The sequence below is a fragment of the Panulirus ornatus genome, chromosome 38 (genome assembly GCF_036320965.1).
Source record: "Panulirus ornatus isolate Po-2019 chromosome 38, ASM3632096v1, whole genome shotgun sequence".
NCBI lineage: Eukaryota > Metazoa > Arthropoda > Malacostraca > Decapoda > Palinuridae > Panulirus > Panulirus ornatus.
Genome location: NC_092261.1, coordinates 28,984,644 through 29,006,969, shown reverse-complemented (window position 1 = coordinate 29,006,969; position 22,326 = coordinate 28,984,644). Strand labels below are relative to the sequence as shown.

The window sequence follows — 22,326 nt, the reverse complement described above, 5'->3', positions numbered from 1 at the left end:
CTGACCATGGGAACGTCTTCTGACCATGGGAACGTCTTCTGACCATGGGAACGTCTTCTGACCATGGGAACGTCTTCTGACCATGGGAACGTCTTACCATAAGGACGTCTTCTGACCATGGGAACGTCTTCTGACCATGGGAACGTCTTCTGACCATGGGAACGTCTTCTGACCATGGGAACGTCTTCTGACCATGGGAACGTCTTCTGACCATGGGAACGTCTTCTGACCATGGGAACGTCTTCTGACCATGGAAACGTCTTCTGACCACAGGGACGTCTTCTGACCATGAGGCGTCTTCTGACCATGAGGATGTCTTCTGACCATGGGAACGTCTTCTGACCATGGGACGTCTTCTTACTATGAGGACGTCTTCTGACCATGGGAACATCTTCTGACCATGGGAACATCTTCTGACCATGGGAACGTCTTCTGACCATGGGATGTCTTCTTACTATGAGGACGTCTTCTGACCATGGGAACATCTTCTGACCATGGGAACGTCTTCTGGCCATGGGACGTCTTCTGACCATAGGAACATCTGACCACGGGGACGCCTTCTGACCATGGAACATCTGACCATAAGACATCGTCTGACCATAGGAAATCTTCTGACCATGGTTACGTCTTACCATGAGAAAGTCTTCTGACCATGGGAACGTGTGCTGACCATGAGAACGTGTGTGTGTTGACCATGGAACATCTGACCATGGGACATCGTCTGACCATAGGAAATCTTCTGACCATAGTTACGTCTTACCATGAGAAAGTCTTCTGACCATGTGAACGTGTGCTGACCATGAGGACGTGTGTTGACCATAGGTCTGACCTGCCACGAATCCTTCCTGCTGATCTGTCAACACAACTTCTCCCTCATGCATAACAGTCCCATCTTGCAGAACCAGTCAACGAAAACATGAAGATCTCAAACCAATCTTTTCTTCATTCTTGAGTTGATCTTATCGTCCCTGTGAGCTGCGTGGCCTACAGTTAGCTCATATCTTTGCCCCGACGTCACCCATGACAATTGAGTCTGCACAACTGACCCGTGACACCTGCCCCATGACGACGACTGACCTTTGACAGTTGACCGTTGACAACTGACCTTCCATTCATCTGACCCATGACAGGTGAGCCTTAACAAGTGACCTTTGACAACAGACCTGTGACAACTGACCCGTGACAACTGACTTTTGACAACTGACCCGTGACAACTGACCTTTGACACATGACCCTTGACAACTGACCTTTGACAACTGACCCTTGACAACTGACCTTTGACACATGACCCTTGACAACTGACCTTTGACACATGACCCTTGACAACTGACCTTTGACACATGACCCTTGACAACTGACCTTTGACACATGACCCTTGACAACTGACCTTTGACACATGACCCTTGACAACTGACCTTTGACACATGACCCTTGACAACTGACCTTTGACAACTGACCCTTGACAACTGACCTTTGACACATGACCCTTGACAACTGACCTTTGACAACTGACCCTTGACAACTGACCTTTGACACATGACCCTTGACAGCTTCGTATATATTGTCACTTTACCTGTATGCTTCACCTGTGATACATATAGATAACCCGTCACTCGTCACACACCTGTAGAAAGTCCCTCGCAACCTCTATGATTACCTTGTGACCTGCTGCAGGTAAGGGCCCCGTTACACCACAAGGACATCGGGCTGAAGTCAGTAGGCTGGGCGGTGGCTGACAACAGCAGCAGCGGAGGTCAGCGGGCAGAGTGTCAGCCCACGAGCGAAATCGGTCCTGCTGACCACCCTTGTGTCTTCACCATCCTGATCATCGGTAAGTGTTGACAACAGTGCTGACACCGGTGTCCGGTCATGCTGACATCAGTGTATGATCATGCTGACACTAGTGTATGGTCATGCTGACACCAGTGTACGGTTATGCTGACACCAGTGTATGGTCATACTGACACCAATGTACAGTCATGCTGACACCAGTGTATGGTCATGCTGACACTAGTGTATGTCTGGTCATGAATGTTGTCAGGATCTAGGGCTACTGTTGTCATGAGCTGGGACTACTGTTGTCATGAGCTGGGACTACTGTTGTCATGAGCTGGGACTACTGTTGTCATGAGTTTACTACTGACATGAGCTGGCAACTATCTTCCTGTACTGGTTTTGCCATGAGTTGCTTATCATCCTATCGTAGAGTAGGACCATTATTGATCACGGTTTGCTGACCCCTTAATCATGGTCATAGAAACTGTTGTTATGGATGTGGAAAGTGGAGTCATGAGTTTTACGAAGTTGCTTCATCATGAGGATGGAACATCGATGTCATGAGCTGGGGACACAGCTGCTGTCATGAGCTTGGGCCACAGCTGCTGTCATGAGCTGGGGACACAGCTGCTGTCATGAGCTGGGGACACAGCTGCTGTCATGAGCTGGGGACACAGCTGCTGTCATGAGCTTGGGACACAGCTGCTGTCATGAGCTGGGGACACAGCTGCTGTCATGAGCTGGGGACACAGCTGCTGTCATGAGCTTGGGACACAGCTGCTGTCATGAGCTTGGGACACAGCTGCTGTCATGAGCTGGGGACACAGCTGCTGTCATGAGCTTGGGACACAGCTGCTGTCATGAGCTTGGGACACAGCTGCTGTCATGAGCTGGGGACACAGCTGCTGTTATGAGCTGGTAAACAGCGGTCATTACTCATGAACTCTGGCACAGCTGCTTGTCACAGCGTTCATGGTGCAGCTGGCATCTGCAGCATGGCAATATGATAAACCGAACAGGTGAATATTGCACTGGGATGAAGCAGAAATAGACTATAGTAACAGGCTGAGGCAATAGATGTCCTCGTTTTACAGGAGGAATAGCATATGTTTACCTTGTCACATATCAAAACAAAAGTCATCATCAGTTAACTCTTTAGACTTTAAACAACAGTTACATATGTCCTCCCAAACAACACTCTCTCCCCTGCTGACATCACTGTTCGTCCAGGGATGTGGAAGAGAGAAACTATCGTGCCAATTTTCGACAAAGCAGATCGAGAAACTGCACTGAACTCCAGACCATCATCTGTGATGAATATGGTCTGTCAGACATGTGTGGTATGTGTGTCGCCTGTGTCAGGCTCTTTACATACCTGACCTTACGAAAATCCTCACATATGTGGCTGGTTTGCTTGCCCAGCATTTCCTTCTTTCCAGTTGTTGACACCTTTGCCAGACCTAAAACTCCATGACATGGAATCCCGTTACCATAGATCCATCACTGTCATCCTAAACAAAACCTAAACTTAACTGAAAGATTTTATATCTTAATGATCGAGCCTTTACCACCATCCTCTACTCCTCTCTCCTTCTAACTCCTCCTCCTGTGTTGACATTCCTTCCTACCTGATACCCGGCCTTCAAACCCAAGTGGGGAACCCTGGAGGAGACGACCGGGCATCCTGGGTTCACCCGATGAGGCCTAGTGGTACCCAGACCCAACCAAAGGTTTTCCTAGAGTAACCTAACCGAACTGAGCGTGATGTAATGGCTATGCTAACCTAATCTAACCTAACCTAATCTAACCTAACCTAATATAACCTAACCTAACCTAACCTAACCTAACCTAACCTAACCTAACCTTATCTAACCTAACCCAACCTCACCTAACCTAACGCGAACTAGCCAAACGCAAAGGACTTTCCTAACCTAACCCATTCTAATCTTATTTTATGGCTCTACTAACGTAACCTAATCCGACTTACCCTAATCTAAACTATCCAAACATAAGGACTTTTCTAACCTAACCTAACCCACCCTACCCAAGCCTTAAGGCTTTCCTAACTTAACTTCACCTGAACTAAAATGTTACATTTACTTCAGTCCTTCTATATTTGCTCCGCCCGAGGCTCGCCACATCCACTGCTGGCCCCTCAGCCATACATCATACAGAGCCACGCAGTTGGACGCACACTTCGTTGGATACAAGCCAGAGGAAGCCTCTTCTTGGGCAATATGCCCTTCTGTCTCACTCACGTCTTTCTACAAGAAGTCTGAATATTTCTCATATCGTCTAGTTCAATATCTATGATTCGTCCTGCGTGTAACTACCTATTTGTAATTACCCAATTGTACAGTATGGGGAGGCAGTTATTCACTCGTGGGGGACCCTTCTCTTCAACTTGCTCTACTATCATTCAGTTTTGTAACTCTTGTATGCTGTCCATATCAATATTTAGATTTACGTATACTTTCTAAATCTTTGTATGTTGTTCACATTCACAATTTCATCATTCAGCTTATCTGTTTATTTGCTAATCTAAACTGTTTACTACACTCGAAAGACACTTATAGCCTTTTCTAACAAGATTCCTTGTTTAGTTTTATGTTATGAATGTTCTTCACTTTCCCAGAACTGTTCATTGTTGAAGAAAATGAACTGTTTTAAAGTTTAAAGGTTAAGATCAAGTCACCTCTTACTCATCTCTCCTCCATGGTGAACAAATTCATACCCTCTAACCTATCACTGTAACTCAGCTGTCTTAATTCTAACCTCCTCTAGACTTTCTCTATTAGTTCCTTGTGCTACCTTAAGTGCGGTGACCAAACCTGGAACGCATATTTTCATCATGTCTTATATACGACATGTACACTTCGATGTCCATTTCCTTGTCCAGATATCTGAATGTAAGTGTATTTGCCGGTAGACAGCCTGCTTTCCGTTCTCTATGAGTGGATCTCTGGCGACAGGTTAGGAACAGTGCTGACTCTCAAGTTCCTCCATATATAAATTCCTGCATCATATTTCCTGCTTGGTAATAATCGACTCAAAGCTAACCTTCATTATGTCCCCTCCTCACTATTTTGCATTTGCTTGAGTTGCAATCCATCAGCCATGCATCAGAGTAATTCAGAAGTTTGTCTGGGTCTCTTTGTAAGTTAATGCAATCTTCTTAACATTTCACTTCCCTCATGACCCTTGTATAACCCGCAGACATTTTCAGGCAGGAGTCTAATCCTTCTATAGATCAATAAAACCGATGGTCCCAAGATTGAACCCTAAGACACGCCATTGGTAACCTCAGTCCATTTTGAGAAGGCTCTTCTAACAAGCGTTCTTTGACTTTTCCACTAAGGTAATAATCTGCCCAACGAAGATATCACCTGAAGGTCCATCTTTACACAACCTCTCATGAGAGACAGTGTTAAAGGCTTTCTGGCATTTCAGACTCATACATTCCACCCAATTTTCTCTTGTTCTTTAAAACGGAGCTCGCTCTTTTGTAGAAGTCTAAGAGACTCCTTAAATGACTATCACCTTCCCCTGAATAAATGTGGTTTCTCTCTAAGGCAACTTTGCCTTTGAAAAAAGTCATCTATTTACTTTCTCATTATATTCTGTGTTATCAAACCACAGCTCTTGGCACAACTTCCCTGTCTCCTTTCTCAAACATAGGTACGACTTTTCCCGTCTTCCATAACCTTGGCAGTTTACATTAACCTGGCGATATCTTGAACAGTAACTCAAGTAGTCTGTTACGGGTCCCTAACCAGCCACCGGAGTCTCACCTTCAGAAAACAGTAAGGAGGACCAACTGAATACTGGCAAACATTGGAACTGCGTTCATGGTTAAGGAAGTCTTCATCAAGCTGTACTCATCATGAAGGAGGCCAACACTAGAATATGATTCTCACCTCACCTGAAAAAAGTATAAAGAGCTAATAGAGAAAATCCAGAGGAGAGCAACATGATTCGTACCAAAATTAAGAGAGCTGAGTTACAAGGAGAGGCTAAAGGCCTTAACTAAGTCTGTCCACCTTGCAAGAGAGATGGGCGAGTAGTGACTTGATCACTATCTTCAAGATTTAAAGCGGATTAATGACGTAGGCTGTGATTAATTCTTTGAGAGGTTTGGGGTAAGAACAACCAGAGGACATGAAACGAAATTAAGCAAAAAATTGCTAAAAAACGAAGATGTGAAAAAGTGTATAGTACATGAGTGATGGGTGAATGGAATGAAATGACTGAAGATATGGTTAAATTGGACAGCTTAGAAAAACTTCAGAAATTGCATGATAATAGAGAATGTTCAAGAGATGAGGACTCACGAGTGTACAGCACAAATACGTAATAAAGAAATATGCAAATACACACAAGCACACATCCTCATCTAAGACAGGTACCTATATACCAAACATCCCTGAGGGAGGATGAACAGCTGTGTTGGCTGTGGGCCGACTACTGCGTCCAGAAATCGAATCGAGTTGGCCCGTGCTTGAAGCAGAGTCAGCAACACCGATCAGTCAGCCAGGGAAGGCCTTGTGTGTCTGCGATTATCATTTCCAGTTACTGATTGCATATTATGGCGAGAAAGTTATACATACGTGTTGTCCCGTCTCTTAACTTGGTATATATGTATCATGTCTTTACTCATATGTACAGGGCATCCAGCTGCCTCAGCCACACGGAGGTTTAAAGACTCCGTGTGGTTGAGGTAGCAGGACTCCCCTCCCAGGGTTCGAAGCCGATCCGTGATGTATACACATGTGTCTATTCATCGACATATTTGTCACATCATCGAAGCCACGTGAGATTAATTAAAGTCCATGCTACCCCCGCCAAGCTAAGGTGGGGATACACGTAAGAACACTAGAAGTCTAGTGTATGTGTGTGTGTGTGTGTGTGTGTCTGTTAACCTTCGTGTGGCCGGGGCAGCCCGACGCCTACCTAGGGTTCGAAGCCGACCCGTGATGTATATACTCTTATACACACACACACACACACACACACACACACACACACACACACACACACACACACGGGGTGTAGCGATAAGCGTTACTGACCATCACACATGCATGAGCCGCCTGAGATCAAACTCTTACAGGATCGAATTCTGACCGTGGGAGCCGGTCCACAGTCCACCCAGCTGTTCATCCTCTCCTAAGGGCTGGTCGATGAAATGGGTACCTGACATAGGCTAGGGTGTGTGTGTGTGTGTGTGTGTGTGTGTGTGTGTACAAAGCAGTCTGTATGTCTGTCTGTCTGAATATACATGATTGCCTGCATGTTCCTTCTTACCTTCCCACGTCCACGCTGGTCAAGATTTTTTCATTACCTGCCTCTCTTACCCCACACCTCACCCCTCCTTTTCCCCTCAGAGGAACCAAGCCCATTGATTGGCTGCCGTTACCATGACGTTACCACAGACTCAGCCGGGGTCACCTGCTCACCTGTGATGACCTCAGGTCACCTTCCCCTGACCTACTACATCGAGGTAAGGCAATTATTACCGTAACTCATGGTTTTTCTCTAATCATTGTACTTAACGGCAGATCTTATAAAAATTAGAGTAACTATCTAAATTTTACATTCAAGAAAGACGTAATTAAGCAGTTTGATTAAGACACTTTTACGTAAATGAGGATTTACAGGTCAGTACGTGTGAGTGATGAGGGGACTGGCCCCAGGTAAGTAGGTCATAGCTTTTAGAGCAAGTGGTGGATAGCGTTAGAAACGACAGGTGGGTGAACAGCGTCAGTACCACATGTTACACGTGAGGACGTGAGCATTATGGTATTACATGGTGATACCCACAGATGCTGCAGGTGTTACTGGCTAGTAATGACAGATGTTATGGATGGAAGATGATCTGATAACAGTGACATATTACAACACTTGGCACAGGTGTTACTGCCAACTACTGACAGGTGTTACAAGTGAGAGAGAGGATCTCGTAACTGCGAAAGGCCACAGCAGTTTGTACAGGTGTTACTGGCCACTAACACCAGATGTTACAGGTGCGCGAGGGAGGGAAGCTGATCGCAGCGTACAACAGCAGTATACCCAGCTTCAACTTGACCTCCCTGGCTCCCGGGCGGGACTACGTGTTGACCATGCACGCCAGCCACTCCAAGGGCAGCGGCCTCCTGACGACCCTCCTCATGAAGACGTTGACGCCTCGGGCTGAGGAGGTCGCGCCTGAGAGGGTCTCCGTCAACTGTGAGTCGGGTGGAGTGTGTGTGTGTGTGTGTGTGTGTGTGCGTGCCTGTCTGGGTCACAGTGAGTGTATTTGCTCAAGCAAGCGAGTGTTTGGATGCCTGTTGCAGCGTCTCAGGAACACCTCGCTCCTACGTTTGTTTATATATTCTTTCAGGAAGGTGTTTGTCAGAGGTAAGTTGTCTGTGCGACTGTTTGTGATCAACTCACACCGTGCTCGAGACTCGGTCATGTGAGTGGCAAAGACCTTTTGACTTCCACACAATAACTACCTCAAACATCAGTTCTTTGAATTCTTTCTTCAGTCAAAACTTTTTTGAAAAAAAAAAAGGGTGTTATAGGCATACGTGTCTGACATATCTGTTACACAGCCAAAGGAGACAGATTTTTATTTGTTTCTATTTAGTTAGATGTAAGAAGATTGAGCCAATACCTGTATCTTCATCAGCTTTAGCGAACATATTTATATATATATATATATATATATATATATATATATATATATATATATATATATATATATATATATATATATATATATATATATATTTTTTTTTTTTTTTTTCCAAAAGAAGGAACAGAGAAGGGGGCTTGGTGAGGCTATTCCCTCAAAGGCCCAGTCCTCTGTTCTTAACGCTACCTCGCTAACGCGGGAAATGGCAAATAGTATGAAAGAAAAAAAAAGAAAAAAAAAAAAATATATATATATATATATATATATATATATATATATATATATATATGGTTTAAAAAGCGAGATATACATAAGTATACGTATGTAAGTAGGAGAGATGGCCAGAGAGCGTTATTGGATTACGTGTTAATGTGCTGAGAGGTGCAACTGGAGGGATGTCTGATCATTATCTTGTGGAGGCTAAGGTGAAGATTTGTATGGGTTTTCAGAAAAGAAGAGTGAATGTTGGGGTGAAGAGGGTGTTGAGAGTAAGTGAGCTTGGGAAGGAGACTTGTGTGAGGAAGTACCAGGAGAGACTGAGTAAAGAATGGAAAAAGGTGAGAACAATGGAAGTAAGGGGAGTGGGGGAGGAATGGGATGTATTTAGGGAATCAGTGATGGATTGCGCACAAGATGCTTGTGGCATGAGAAGCGTGGGAGGTGGGTTGATTAGAAAGGGTAGTGAGTGGTGGGATGAAGAAGTAAGATTATTAGTGAAAGAGAAGAGAGAGGCATTTGGACGATTTTTGCAGGGAAAAAATGCAATTGAGTGAGAGATGTATAAAAGAAAGAGACAGGAGGTCAAGAGAAAGGTGCAAGAGGTGAAAAAGAGGGCAAATGAGAGTTGGGGTGAGAGAGTATCATTAAATTTTAGGAAGAATAAAAAGATGTTCTGGAAGGAGGTAAATAAAGTGCGTAAGACAAGGGAGCAAATGGGAACTTCAGTGAAGGGCGCAAATGGGGAGGTGATGACAAGTAGTGGTGATGTGAGAAGGAGATGGAGTGAGTATTTTGAAGGTTTGTTGAATGTGTTTGATGATAGAGTGGCAGATATAGGGTGTCTTGGTCGAGGTGGTGTGCAAAGTGAGAGGGTTAGGGAAAATGATTTGGTAAACAGAGAAGAGGTAGTAAAAGCTTTGCGGAAGATGAAAGCCGGCGAGGCAGCAGGTTTGGATGGTATTGCAGTGGAATTTATTAAAAAAGGGGGTGACTGTATTGTTGACTGGTTGGTAAGGTTATTTAATGTATGTATGACTCATGGTGAGGTGCCTGAGGATTGGCGGAATGCGTGCATAGTGCCATTGTACAAAGGCAAAGGGGATAAGAGTGAGTGCTCAAATTACAGAGGTATAAGTTTGTTGAGTATTCCTGGTAGATTATATGGGAGGGTATGGATTGAGAGGGTGAAGGCATGTACAGAGCATCAGATTGGGGAAGAGCAGTGTGGTTTCAGAAGTGGTAGAGGATGTGTGGATCAGGTGTTTGCATTGAAGAATGTATGTGAGAAATACTTAGAAAAGCAAATGGATTTGTATGTAGCATTTATGGATCTGGAGAAGGCATATGATAGAGTTGATAGAGATGCTCTGTGGAAGGTATTAAGAATATATGGTATGGGAGGCAATTTGTTAGAAGCAGTGAAAAGTTTTGATCGAGGATGTAAGGCATGTGTACGTGTAGGAAGAGAGGAAAGTGATTGGTTCTCAGTGAATGTAGTTTTGCGGCAGGGGTGTGTGATGTCTCCATGGTTGTTTAATTTGTTTATGGATGGGGTTGTTAGGGAGGTGAATGCAAGAGTTTTGGAAAGAGGGGCAAGTATGAAGTCTGTTGTGGATGAGAGAGCTTGGGAAGTGAGTCAGTTGTTGTTCGCTGATGATACAGCGCTGGTGGCTGATTCATGTGAGAAACTGCAGAAGCTGGTGACTGAGTTTGGTAAAGTGTGTGAAAGAAGAAAGTTAAGAGTAAATGTGAATAAGAGCAGGTACAGTAGGGTTGAGGGTCAAGTCAATTGGGAGGTAAGTTTGAATGGAGAAAAACTGGAGGAAGTAAAGTGTTTTAGATATCTGGGAGTGGATCTGGCAGCGGATGGAACCATGGAAGCGGAAGTGAATCATAGGGTGGGGGAAGGGGCGAAAATCCTGGTAGCCTTGAAGAATGTTTGGAAGTCGAGACATTATCTCGGAAAGCAAAAATAGGTATGTTTGAAGGAATAGTGGTTCCAACAATGTTGTATGGTTGCGAGGCGTGGGCTATGGATAGAGTTGTGCGCAGGAGGGTGATGTGCTGGAAATATGTTTGAGGACAATATGTGGTGTGAGGTGGTTTGATCGAGTAAGTAATGTAAGGGTAAGAGAGATGTGTGGGAATGAAAAGAGAGTGGTTGAGAGAGCAACCAAGAGGATATATGTGTCGGAGGTTGGAGGGAACGAGGAGAAGTGGGAGACCAAATTGGAGGTGGAAAGATGGAGTGAAAAAGATTTTGAGTGATCGGGGCCTGAACATGCAGGAGGGTGAGGGGCGGGCAAATAAGGAATAGAGTGAATTGCATCGATGTGGTATACCGGGGTTGACGTGCTGTCAGTGGATTGAATCAGGGCATGTGAAGCGTCTGGGGTAAACCATGGAAAGTTGTGTGGGGCCTGGATGTGGAAAGGGAGCTGTGGTTTTGGGCATTATTGCATGACAGCTCGAGACTGAGTGTGAACGAATGGGGCCTTTGTTGTCTTTTCCTAGCGCTACCTTGCACACATGAGTGAGGAGGGGGATGGTATTCCATGTGTGGCGAGGTGGCGATGGGAATGAATAAAGGCAGACAGTGTGAATTGTGTGCATGGGTATATATGTATGTGTCAGTGTGTGTATTTATATGTGTACATTGAGATGTATAGGTATGTATATTTGCGTGTGTGGACGTGTGTGCATATACATGTGTATGGGGGTGGGTTGGGCTATTTCTTTCGTCTGTTTCCTTGCGCTACCTCGCAAACGCGGGAGACAGCGATAAAGCAAAATAAATATGTATACATATATATATATATATATATATATATATATATATATATATATATATATATATATACATGCATATATATATTTTCTTATGAGTCCACGGGGAAAATGAAACACGAAAAGTTCCCAAGTGCACTTTCGTGTAATAATCACATCATCAGGCGAGACACAAGAGAGAAATATAACAGTTAGTTGATATACATCGAAGAGACGAAGCAAGGACGCCATTTGGTAAACATGTGATTGTCACAATCACATGTTTACCAAATGGCGTCCTAGCTTCGACTCTTCGATATATATCAACTGACTGTTATATTTCTTTCTTGTGTCTATATATAAGATACTTGTGGCATGAGAAAACTGGGAGGTGGGCAGAACAGAAAGCATAGTAAGTGGTGGAATGAAGGAGTAAGGTTATTAGTGAAAGAAAAAAGACAGGCGTTTGGACGATGCTTGCAGGGAAGTAGTGCAAATGACTGGAAGATGTATAAAAGAAAGCAGCAGGAGGTCAAGAGAAAGGGCAAGAGCTGAAAAAGAGGGCAAATGAGAGTTGGGATGAGAGAGTATCATTAACTTTTAGGGAGGATGAAAAAATGTTTCAGAAGTAGGTAAATAGGAACATCCGTGAAGGGGGTCAGTGGGGAGGTGATAACAGGTAATGATGAAGTGAGAATGAGGATGGAGTGAGTATTTTGAAGGTTTGCTGAATGTGTTTCATGATATAGTGGCGGATATACAGTGTTTTGTTCGTTGTGTGCGAAGTGGGAGGGTCAGGGAGAATGGTTTGGTAGTGAAAGCTTTGCAGAAGATGAAATCAGGTAAGGCAGGGGTTTGGATGGTATTGCAGTGGAATCTGATAAAAACAAAGGGGTGACTGTCTTGTTGATTGGTTGGTAAGGATATATATATATATATATATATATATATATATATATATATATATATATATATATATATATATATATATATATATATATATATATATATATATAAGAGTGAGTGCTCAAATTACAGAGGTATAAGTTTGTTGAGTATTCCTGGTAAATTATATGGGAGGGTATTGATTGAGAGGGTGAAGGCATGTACAGAGCATCAGATTGGGGAAGAGCAGTGTGGTTTCAGAAGTGGTAGAGGATGTGTGGATCAGGTGTTTGCTTTGAAGAATGTATGTGAGAAATACTTAGAAAAGCAAATGGATTTGTATGTAGCATTTATGGATCTGGAGAAGGCATATGATAGAGTTGATAGAGATGCTCTGTGGAAGGTATTAAGAATATATGGTGTGGGAGGCAAGTTGTTAGAAGCAGTGAAAAGTTTTTATCGAGGATGTAAGGCATGTGTACGTGTAGGAGGAGAGGAAAGTGATTGGTTCTCAGTGAATGTAGGTTTGCGGCAGGGGTGTGTGATGTCTCCATGGTTGTTTAATTTGTTTATGGATGGGGTTGTTAGGGAGGTAAATGCAAGAGTCTTGGAAAGAGGGGCAAGTATGAAGTCTGTTGGGGATGAGAGAGCTTGGGAAGTGAGTCAGTTGTTGTTCGCTGATGATACAGCGCTGGTGGCGGATTCATGTGAGAAACTGCAGAAGCTGGTGACGGAGTTTGGTAAAGTGTGTGGAAGAAGAAAGTTAAGAGTAAATGTGAATAAGAGCAAGGTTATTAGGTACAGTAGGGCTGAGGGTCAAGTCAATTGGGAGGTGAGTTTGAATGGTGAAAAACTGGAGGAAGTGAAGTGTTTTAGATATCTGGGAGTGGATCTGTCAGCGGATGGAACCATGGAAGCGGAAGTGGATCATAGGGTGGGGGAGGGGGCGAAAATTTTGGGAGCCTTGAAAAATGTGTGGAAGTCGAGAACATTATCCCGGAAAGCAAAAATGGGTATGTTTGAAGGAATAGTAGTTCCAACAATGTTGTATGGTTGCGAGGCGTGGGCTATGGATAGAGTTGTGCGCAGGAGGATGGATGTGCTGGAAATGAGATGTTTGAGGACAATGTGTGGTGTGAGGTGGTTTGATCGAGTAAGTAACGTAAGGGTAAGAGAGATGTGTGGAAATAAAAAGAGCGTGGTTGAGAGAGCAGAAGAGAGTGTTTTAAAATGGTTTGGGCACATGGAGAGAATGAGTGAGGAAAGATTGACCAAGAGGATATATGTGTCGGAGGTGGAGGGAACGAGGAGAAGAGGGAGACCAAATTGGAGGTGGAAAGATGGAGTAAAAAAGATTTTGTGTGATCGGGGCCTGAACATGCAGGAGGGTGAAAGGAGGGCAAGGAATAGAGTGAATTGGAGCGATGTGGTATACAGGGGTTGACGTGCTGTCAGTGGATTGAATCAAGGCATGTGAAGCGTCCGGGGTAAACCATGGAAAGCTGTGTAGGTATGTATATTTGCGTGTGTGGACGTGTGTATGTACATGTGTATGGGGGGGGGGGGTTGGGCCATTTCTTTCGTCTGTTTCCTTGCGCTACCTCGCAAACGCGGGAGACAGCGACAAAGTATAAAAAAAAAAAAAAAAAAAAAAAAAATATATATATATATATATATATATATATATATATATATATATATATATATATATATATATATATAAATATATATATATATATGTATATATATATATATATTGGATATGTGTATGTATGTATACATTGAAATGTATAGGTACGTATATGTGCGTGTGTGGGCGTTTATGTATATACATGTGTATGTGGGAGGGTTGGGCTATTCTTTCATGTTTCCTTGCGCTACCTCGCTAACACGAGAGACAGCGACTAAGCATAATCAGCCCATAGTGTGTTTAACGAAGTAAACTTTCAGTGAGAGAGCCAGAATGATCAGTACACATCATAGGAGGAACTGAGCAATGAGGTGATGACTGATCGTTGTGTCTTCAAGCAGTGAACAGCCCAGGAGAGGTCCCAGAACCGCCCACGGAGCCTCCCACAACCAGTGAAGACACGCCCGTGAGCGTGGTGGTAGCTGGTGTGGTAGTGGGCGTGGTGGTGGGCGTGGCTGTGGTGGTGGCAGGCGTGGTAGCCTGCCGGGCGCACCGGGCCCACGCCTACTCCCCAGGCAAGACCCATCAACACCACAACAGCTCCCAGGACTCCCTCATAGAACTGCCCCCAGGAGTCATGTACCAGTCCTACAGCAGCCATCCCTCCTGTGGTGAGTCCTACAGCAGCCATCCCTCCTGTGGTGAGTCCTACAGCAGCCATCCCTCCTGTGGTGAGTCCTACAGCAGCCATCCCTCCTGTGGTGAGTCCTACAGCAGCTATCCCTCCGGTGGTGAGTCCTACAGCAGCCATCCCTCCTGTGGTGAGTCCTACAGCAGCCATCTCTCCTGTGGTGAGTCCTACAGCAACCATCCCTCCTGTGGTGAGTCCTACAGCAGCCATCCCTCCTGTGGTGAGTCCTACAGCAGCTATCTCTCCTGTGGTGAGTCTTACAATTTACATAATTATGTGTGTATGTGTGTGTGTTTCTTTGTGTGTTGTATGTATGTCTGTCTCTGTATGTGTGTGCGTGTGTGTGTGTACGTGTGTATGTGTGTGTGTGTGTGTGTGTGTGTGTGTGTGTGTGTGTGTGTGTGTGTGTGTGTGTGTGTGTGTGTGTGTGTGTGTGTGTGCGTGTGTGTGTGTGTGTGTGTGTGTGTGTGTGTGTGTGTGAAACATCCGTTATCATTTATAGCTATTGGTATAAGTGAAGCTACGTGTGCTTGTGCAAGTGTATAACTACCTATCTATACTGTATGTGGTCAGGTGGGGTTGGAGAGTTCCACGCTGGAGGGGCACCCAGATTCCTGAGCTCAATTTCTTCCATTCATACACCGATCTTACGCTATAAAAGTATTTATGTATATCCAACTTGAAAGATCTATTCTGCTTTCGCATCTTTCGAGGACCTGTTCACTGTCGACGTCATAAAGTTGATTTAAAGAGTGGCTGTGCTCACCCCTCACTCTTCTCCCTTTCCAAAGTGGGTCAATTCAAGGCTGTAGCGTTCACCTGTAGGTCATCCCTCCTAAGTATGAAACCATCTTTGTTGCTCTTCTCTGGACTTTCTCTAATACTTAGTTTGTGCTTCCTTCTGTGCAGACACGAAATCCAAGAAACATGCCTCAGTTTTAGCCTCAACGAAGCATGTCAACACCGTGTTGAACATTTGGTTTTCCATTGATTTGAATGTTATTATGATATTTGCCAGGAAACAATTAGTTAGTCTCCTATACTTTTATATTAATGTGCGACTCCGACAACAGGATTGAAACGGTGTCGACTCCTAATTCCTTCTCACACTCAGATTCCTGCGGCTTCTGTCATACTAAATAATATTCATACCGTGTCCATTCCTCAGTATCTTACAATTACTCAGCTTAAATTACATCATTCATGTATCAGATCAAGTTTGTCTGGGTCCCCTTGTAAGATGATGCAGTCCCGTCCACTATCCGCTTCCCTCATGACCCTCACATCACCGCAACATGTTCAGGTCCAACCCTCCTCGGAAGTATTCACGCCACTGGTGTCTTTAACCCATTTTGAGAAGGTTCCCCTGACATATGTCCTTTGTTATCTTGTGTCCATCAAAATAGTCTTCCCCTTAATCTTTCGTGAATATCCATTTTCTTTAACAGCCTCCTATGAGGTATAGTGTCAAATGCTTTCTGGCAGTCCAAATACAGACAATCCACCCAACATTCACTTTTGTCTACAAAAAAGTTCACACTCTCGTATGAATGGAATATCAGAAGTTCGTTAAACATAACTTCTTACATGTGGGTAGCATATACTCTGGAGGAAGTCATCCATCTGCTTTCTGATTATCTTTTCCAGTACCTTACACGCCACACTCGTCAGGGAGACCCATCTGTAGTTCACTCTCTCCTCCCGTCCTACATTGTTCGAGATAGGTATAATGTTTGCCTCTTCCCATTCCCTTGGCACTCTACTTTCTTCCAATGACAACTAGAATAACATTTCAAACGGTTTGTCAAGTGTATTAAAGTGTATCTACAAACATCATCACCGCATGTAGACAATTTCATCAACATCATGAGCCTAATTAGGCCAAGAACCTTCAGTATTGTATTTTGCCTTTACTTGATACATCAATGTTTTCCAACACCTCTCCTCCCACCTTACATCACACTGGAGTTAAGGCTGTAGTGCCTTCCACTGTGATAACACCTTTAAACTTGCAGTTTACTTTCTCGCATATCCTCTCGCAGTCTATAGCTCTCTCTCTCTCTCTCTCTCTCTCTCTCTCTCTCTCTCTCTCTCTCTCTCTCTCTCTCTCTCTCTCTCTCTCTCTCTCTCTCTCTCTCTCTCTCTCTTGGTCTAATCAGCTGATCCTAATATGAAAATTTATTCATGGTGAATGTATGGGAAAACTTCAGACTATAGCTAGTCTTATCCACAATAATCTTTTCAGACTTTCTCTTCCTTTCTTATCTTTCTATGTTATTGGCTTCTACCGTGGTTATCTGGCCATGTCATTCTCTTCTTCCTCTTTTATCTTGCTATGTTATTGTCTTCTTTCTCTTTTACCTTGCTATGTTATTGTCTTCTTTCTCTTTTATGTTACTATATTATTTTCTTCTTCTTCTATTATATTACTATATTATTTTCTTCTTCCATTTTTATCAATATGTAATTCTGTTCTTCCTTTCTCATCCTGCTATGTTATTCTCTTCATCTTTTCTTATCCTTCCATGTTATTCTCTTCCTCCAACCTTCTCCTGCCATGTTATTTCATTCCTTCAGCCTTCACCTTATATGTTATTCTCCTTCTCCAACTTTCTTCTCCTATGTTATTCTCTTCCTCCAACTTTCTCCTGCTGTGTTATTCTCCTCCTCCAACCTTCTCCTGCTCCACTCGTGTTCATACCTTTAAGCCCTTCACCTGATATGCTTTGTCTCCTTTCCACTTTCTTTGCTATGTTATTTCTCCTTCCTCCAACCTTCTCCTGCTGTGTTATTCTCTTCCTCCAACCTTCTCCTGCTGTGTTATTCTCCTCTTCCAACCTTCTCCTGCTATGTTATTCTCCTCCTCCAACTTTCTCCTGCTCCACTCGTGTCTTGTTCTCTCGTGGGTTACGTGCAGTCTGGCTGGAGCCTCGCCATCACTGTATATCCTGACCCACCATCACTTTCCTATGCGGTTCCAGTGACCTACTCTTCTCTCTTCCCCAACCTGCCCCTCGAGACTCAATTCACCCGCGTTTGTACTCTTTCCCTGCAATATTTCGCAGACCCTCCGGCCATAATGCCCTGCCTGCCTCCTGAATATTGAATTCCATCCCCCAGCTTTTGTTACCACTGTAATTGTGGAGTTCTGCGTTGCTTCCACGATTATATCTCTATACCTCCTCCCAGGACCTCCTCTCCTCCCTGCTCTGTGTGTGTGTGTGTGTGTGTGTGTTGTGTGTGTGGTGTGGGTGTATGTGTGTGTTTGTGGTATGTGTATGTGTGTGTGTGTGTGTGTGTGTGTGTGGTGTGTGTGTGTGTGTGTGTGTGTGTGTGTGTGTGTGTGTGTGTGTGTGTGTGTGTGTGTGTGTGTGTGTGTGTGTGTGTGTGTGTGTGTGTGTGTGTGTGTGTGTGTGTTCATACTGATGTAATATGAAGGCTGACTGGTCACCTCCCCCGCCAGAGCTGCTGACCACCTTCTCCCCGGGGCCAGTCGTCGTGACCCAGGTGACCCCTGGCAGGTCAGGGAGGCGATCTCTGCCTCTCTCACGAAGGTCTTCCACCCGAAGCGCCCCCGGCGGTAGATCTCCTCGGCCTATCCGCCCCAGGGCCTTCTCCTGCCGGGGAGGCCCGGTGCACGTGGTGGAGGTGGAGGCAGACGACGTGACCACCCCGCGGGTAGAGATCCACTCCCCCTCCAGACTGGCCAGGCTCGGCCTGAGGGGCGACCCCTTCCGATTCCACGATTCCTCTCTCTTGTCCCTTCGTTGTGACCCCATGCACCGCCCCGAACCCAAGGGCGAGGCCCGTCGTGTCCCCAAGGGCGCAACCAAAGCTTCCTCCCAGCTCCAGTTAACTCCCCACGTTCATCTTTCACCCCAGTCGTTCACCTCGAGTCAACCCCATCTCTCATCCCAGCTTCTCGACGTCGCAGACCAGCACCATCTTCACCCCCAGGTTCACACAGTCAACCTGCCGTACACAATACCACAGATTCAGATCACTCCACAGCCTCACCACACCGCCACCCTCACACAGACAGTGTCCCCGCCCGTGACAACACCCCAGCCTCACTCGGCAGACCTTCCTCGAACTTCCTCTCAGTCATACATACCAACGTTACTCCTCCCTTCCCCTCACCAGCACGCTGCCACTCCACCTCACACTGATTCTTCAAGTGACACTTCACCTTCGAGCCAGGTTATCATCCTTCCACCCACTACTGACATCCCAGACACCGTCACAACCAGTGCCAACCTGAGGTATACTGGCACCGCTACTCACACCATCTCCACCCCTCCACACACAGGTGCTCTCCCCAGCCCAGGGTCTCACAATGACCTTGCTCTCCACCCTCAGCATCACTCGCTGCACCCCTCCCATCTCCCTCCCCAGATCATCTCAACACCCCAGAGCAAGTTATCCCCCAGGCAGCCCATGGCGCAGCCTGGCGGGGACCAACCCCCAAAGAAACCTCCCCGGATACACTCTACCACTACCCAGCCCCGCCCGGAGACACCCACGATACATTGTACCTCACCTGAAAGAGACTCAATAAAACTTTATCCAACTTTTCGGTGGTTTGACTGTTCCCTTAATTAACTACTATGTAAACATTGGTACTAACTCGTTATTCTGTACACTCACCAAGGCAGGTATCACCTAGCAGGCATCAAAGTACATAACAGAGTCAAATGATGCAAAAACAGAGTTGTGCAAGCAATGAGCAACACGATCTTGGAGGAAATCAACGTTCTTGGCAAAGATTAACACAAGAGAAGCAGACTTACTACTCAGTGTGGACTGATGACTGCTGAGCTGATGACTCTCAGTCTCCGACCTCCTGAAGCAGTAGAGGGCCTTGCGTCGACACCACAGACTCGGCGAGACGGACCTCACCCTGATGAAGGACATGACACTTCGTCCTCCCTCCTCTGTGATCTACGTTACCTCTGGCCTTCCCTACATCACCCCTGACAGGCAGCCTCACCTGGATACACACTCGGCATTATCAACTAAATATTCATTTCCATACAAATTCTTTCTAATTCCTTTATATCTATACTACGTAACCGGTTCCCCTGAGGCCATTCATCCATGTGGGTCAGTGAAAAAAGACGTGATAGAATATGAAACACCAAAACCTAACCTTGAATCCGCTTCAAAAATCCTGATTTAGTTAAAAGGATTCACATGGTTCAGTCCGAAGTGAACTACAGTATGAACCAATGTTTTGCTTCATACTTTGGGTCCAAACTTTAGCAGATAAGAAACCTAACCAGATCAGAGTGCGTCTCCTTAGAGGAAATAGAGGAAAACATCCAGCCAGTCAGTGAGGACAAGGATCCCAGCCTTGGTACAGCCCTAGCCAGACACGTACATTAGATCATTCTGTGAAAAATAAAAACAAGAAAAATTTCCCCCCACAATATCACGAGTACATTAATCGTTTAGTATCTGATCAGCTCACAATGATATCATCAAATCATAAAATTCATTCAGTTAATTCAATTAAGTCAGGGAGAATAAAACCGTCACACGTGCATTAATTTCTCTGAATCATTAAATGGCAATCCTGCCAAATAATCTAATTTTCCTAAATTACTGGAATATTTTAGCAAAGCTTCAAATGGGGGACTCTCTCTCTCTCTCTCTCTCTCTCTCTCTCTCTCTCTCTCTCTCTCTCTCTCTCTCTCTCTCTCTCTCTCTCTCTCTCTCTCTATGTGTATATACGTACGTAAAATCTACCTATCTACTAATCTATCTCTATCTGTCTATCTATCTATCTATCTATCTATCTATCTATCTATCTCTCTATCTACATATATTTGGTGTACATGGGGTGCTCAGTGTTGTAAATGGAAATGGTTAAGAGCTTGTAGATTTATGTGCTGAAAAAGGACTGGTGATTGGGAATGCCTGGTTTAAAAAGAGACATTCATAGGTATACGTAAGTAGGAAAGATGGCCAGAGAGCGTTACTGGATTACGTGTTAATTGATAGGCGCGCGAAAGAGAGACTCTTGGATGTTAATGTGCTGAGAGGTGCAACTAGAGGGATGTCTGATCATTATCTTGAGAAGGCGAAGGTGAAGATTTGTAGAGGTTTACAGAAAAGAAGAGTGAATGTTGGGGTGAAGAGGGTGGTGAGAGTAAGTGAGCTTGGGAAGGAGATTTGTGTGAGGAAGTACCAGGAGAGACTGAGTACAGAAGGGAAAAAGGTGAAAGCAAGGGGCGTAAGGGGAGTGGGGAAGGAATGGGATGTATTTAGGGAAGCAGTGATGGCTTGTGCAAAAAATGCTTGTGGCATGAGAAGCGTGGGAAGTGGGCAGATTTGAAAGGGTAGTGAATGGTGGGATGAATAAGTAAGATCATTAGTGAAAGAGAAGAAAGAGGCATTTGGACGGGTTTTGCAGGGAAATAGTGCAAATGACTGGGAGATGAATAAAAGAAAGAGGCAAGAAGTCAAGAGAAAGGTGCAAAAGGTGAAAAAGAGGGCAAATGAGAGTTGGGGTGAGAGAGTATCATCAAATTTTAGGGAGAATAAAAAGATGTTTTGTAAAGAGGTAAATAAAGTGTGTAAGTCAAGAGAACAAATGGGAACATCGGTGAAAGGGCTAATGGGGAGGTAATAACAAGTAGTGGTGATGCGAGAAGGAGATGGAGTGAGTATTTTAAAGGTTTGTTGAATGTGTTAGATGATAGAGTGGCAGATATAGGGTGTTTTGGTTGAGGTGGTGTGCGAAGTGAGAAAGTCAGGGGCAATGATTTGGTACACAGAGAAGATATAGTAAAAGCTTTGTGGAAGATGAAAGCCGGCAAGGCAGCAGGTTTGGATGGTATTGCAGTGCAATTTATTAAAAAAGGGGTGCCTGCATTATTGACTGGTTGGTAAGGTTATTTAATGTATGTATGGCTCACGGTGAGGTGCCTGAGGATTGGCAGAATGCATGCATAGTGCCATTGTACAAAGGCAAAGGGGATAAAAGTGAGTGCTCAAATTACAGAGGTATAAGTTTGTTGAGTATTCCTGGTAAATTATATAGGAGGGTATTGATTGAGAGGGTGAAAGCATGTATAGAACATCAGATTGGGGAAGAGCAGTGTGGTTTCAGAAGTGGTAGAGGATGTGTGGATCAGGTGTTTGCTTTGAAGAATGTATGTGAGAAATACTTAGAAAAGCAAATGAATTTGTATGTAGCATTTATGGATCTGGAGAAGGCATATGATAGAGTTGATAGAGATGCTCTGGGGAAGGTATTAAGAATATATGGTGTGGGAGGCAAGCTGCTAGAAGCAGTGAAAAGTTTTTATCGATGATGTAAGGTATGTGTACGAGTAGGAAGAAAGGAAAGTGATTGGTTCTCAGTGAATGTCGGTTTGCGGCAGGGGTGTGTGATGTCTCCATGGTTGTTTAATTTGTTTATGGATGGGGTTGTTAGGGAGGTGAATGCAAGAGTTTTTGAGAGAGGGGAAAGTATGCACTCTGTTGTGGATGAGAGACCTTAGGAAGTGAGTCAGTTGTTGTTCGCTGATTATACAGCGCTAGTTGCTGATTCGGGTGAAAAACTGCAGAAGCTGGTGAGTGACTTTGGTAAAGTGTGAAAGAAGAAAGCTGAGAATAAACGTGAATAAGAGGGACATGTGAATTGGGAGGTAGGTTTGAATAGATAGGGAAAAGCTA

At 44.5% G+C, this 22,326-nt stretch overlaps 1 protein-coding gene across 1 annotated transcript in view; it reads left to right on the top strand.

Annotated features, from left to right (window-relative positions):
* Positions 1–19,245, top strand: part of LOC139760960 (uncharacterized) — a 368,653-nt gene extending 349,408 nt beyond the window's left edge. Inside the window, exons 11-15 of the mRNA XM_071684743.1 lie at positions 1,675–1,831; positions 7,161–7,276; positions 7,800–8,001; positions 14,351–14,623; positions 18,107–19,245. Coding sequence (XP_071540844.1) covers positions 1,675–1,831; positions 7,161–7,276; positions 7,800–8,001; positions 14,351–14,623; positions 18,107–19,245 — 1,887 coding nt within the window. The remainder of the gene's footprint in view (positions 1–1,674; positions 1,832–7,160; positions 7,277–7,799; positions 8,002–14,350; positions 14,624–18,106) is intronic.
* The last annotated feature ends 3,081 nt before the right edge of the window (positions 19,246–22,326 follow it).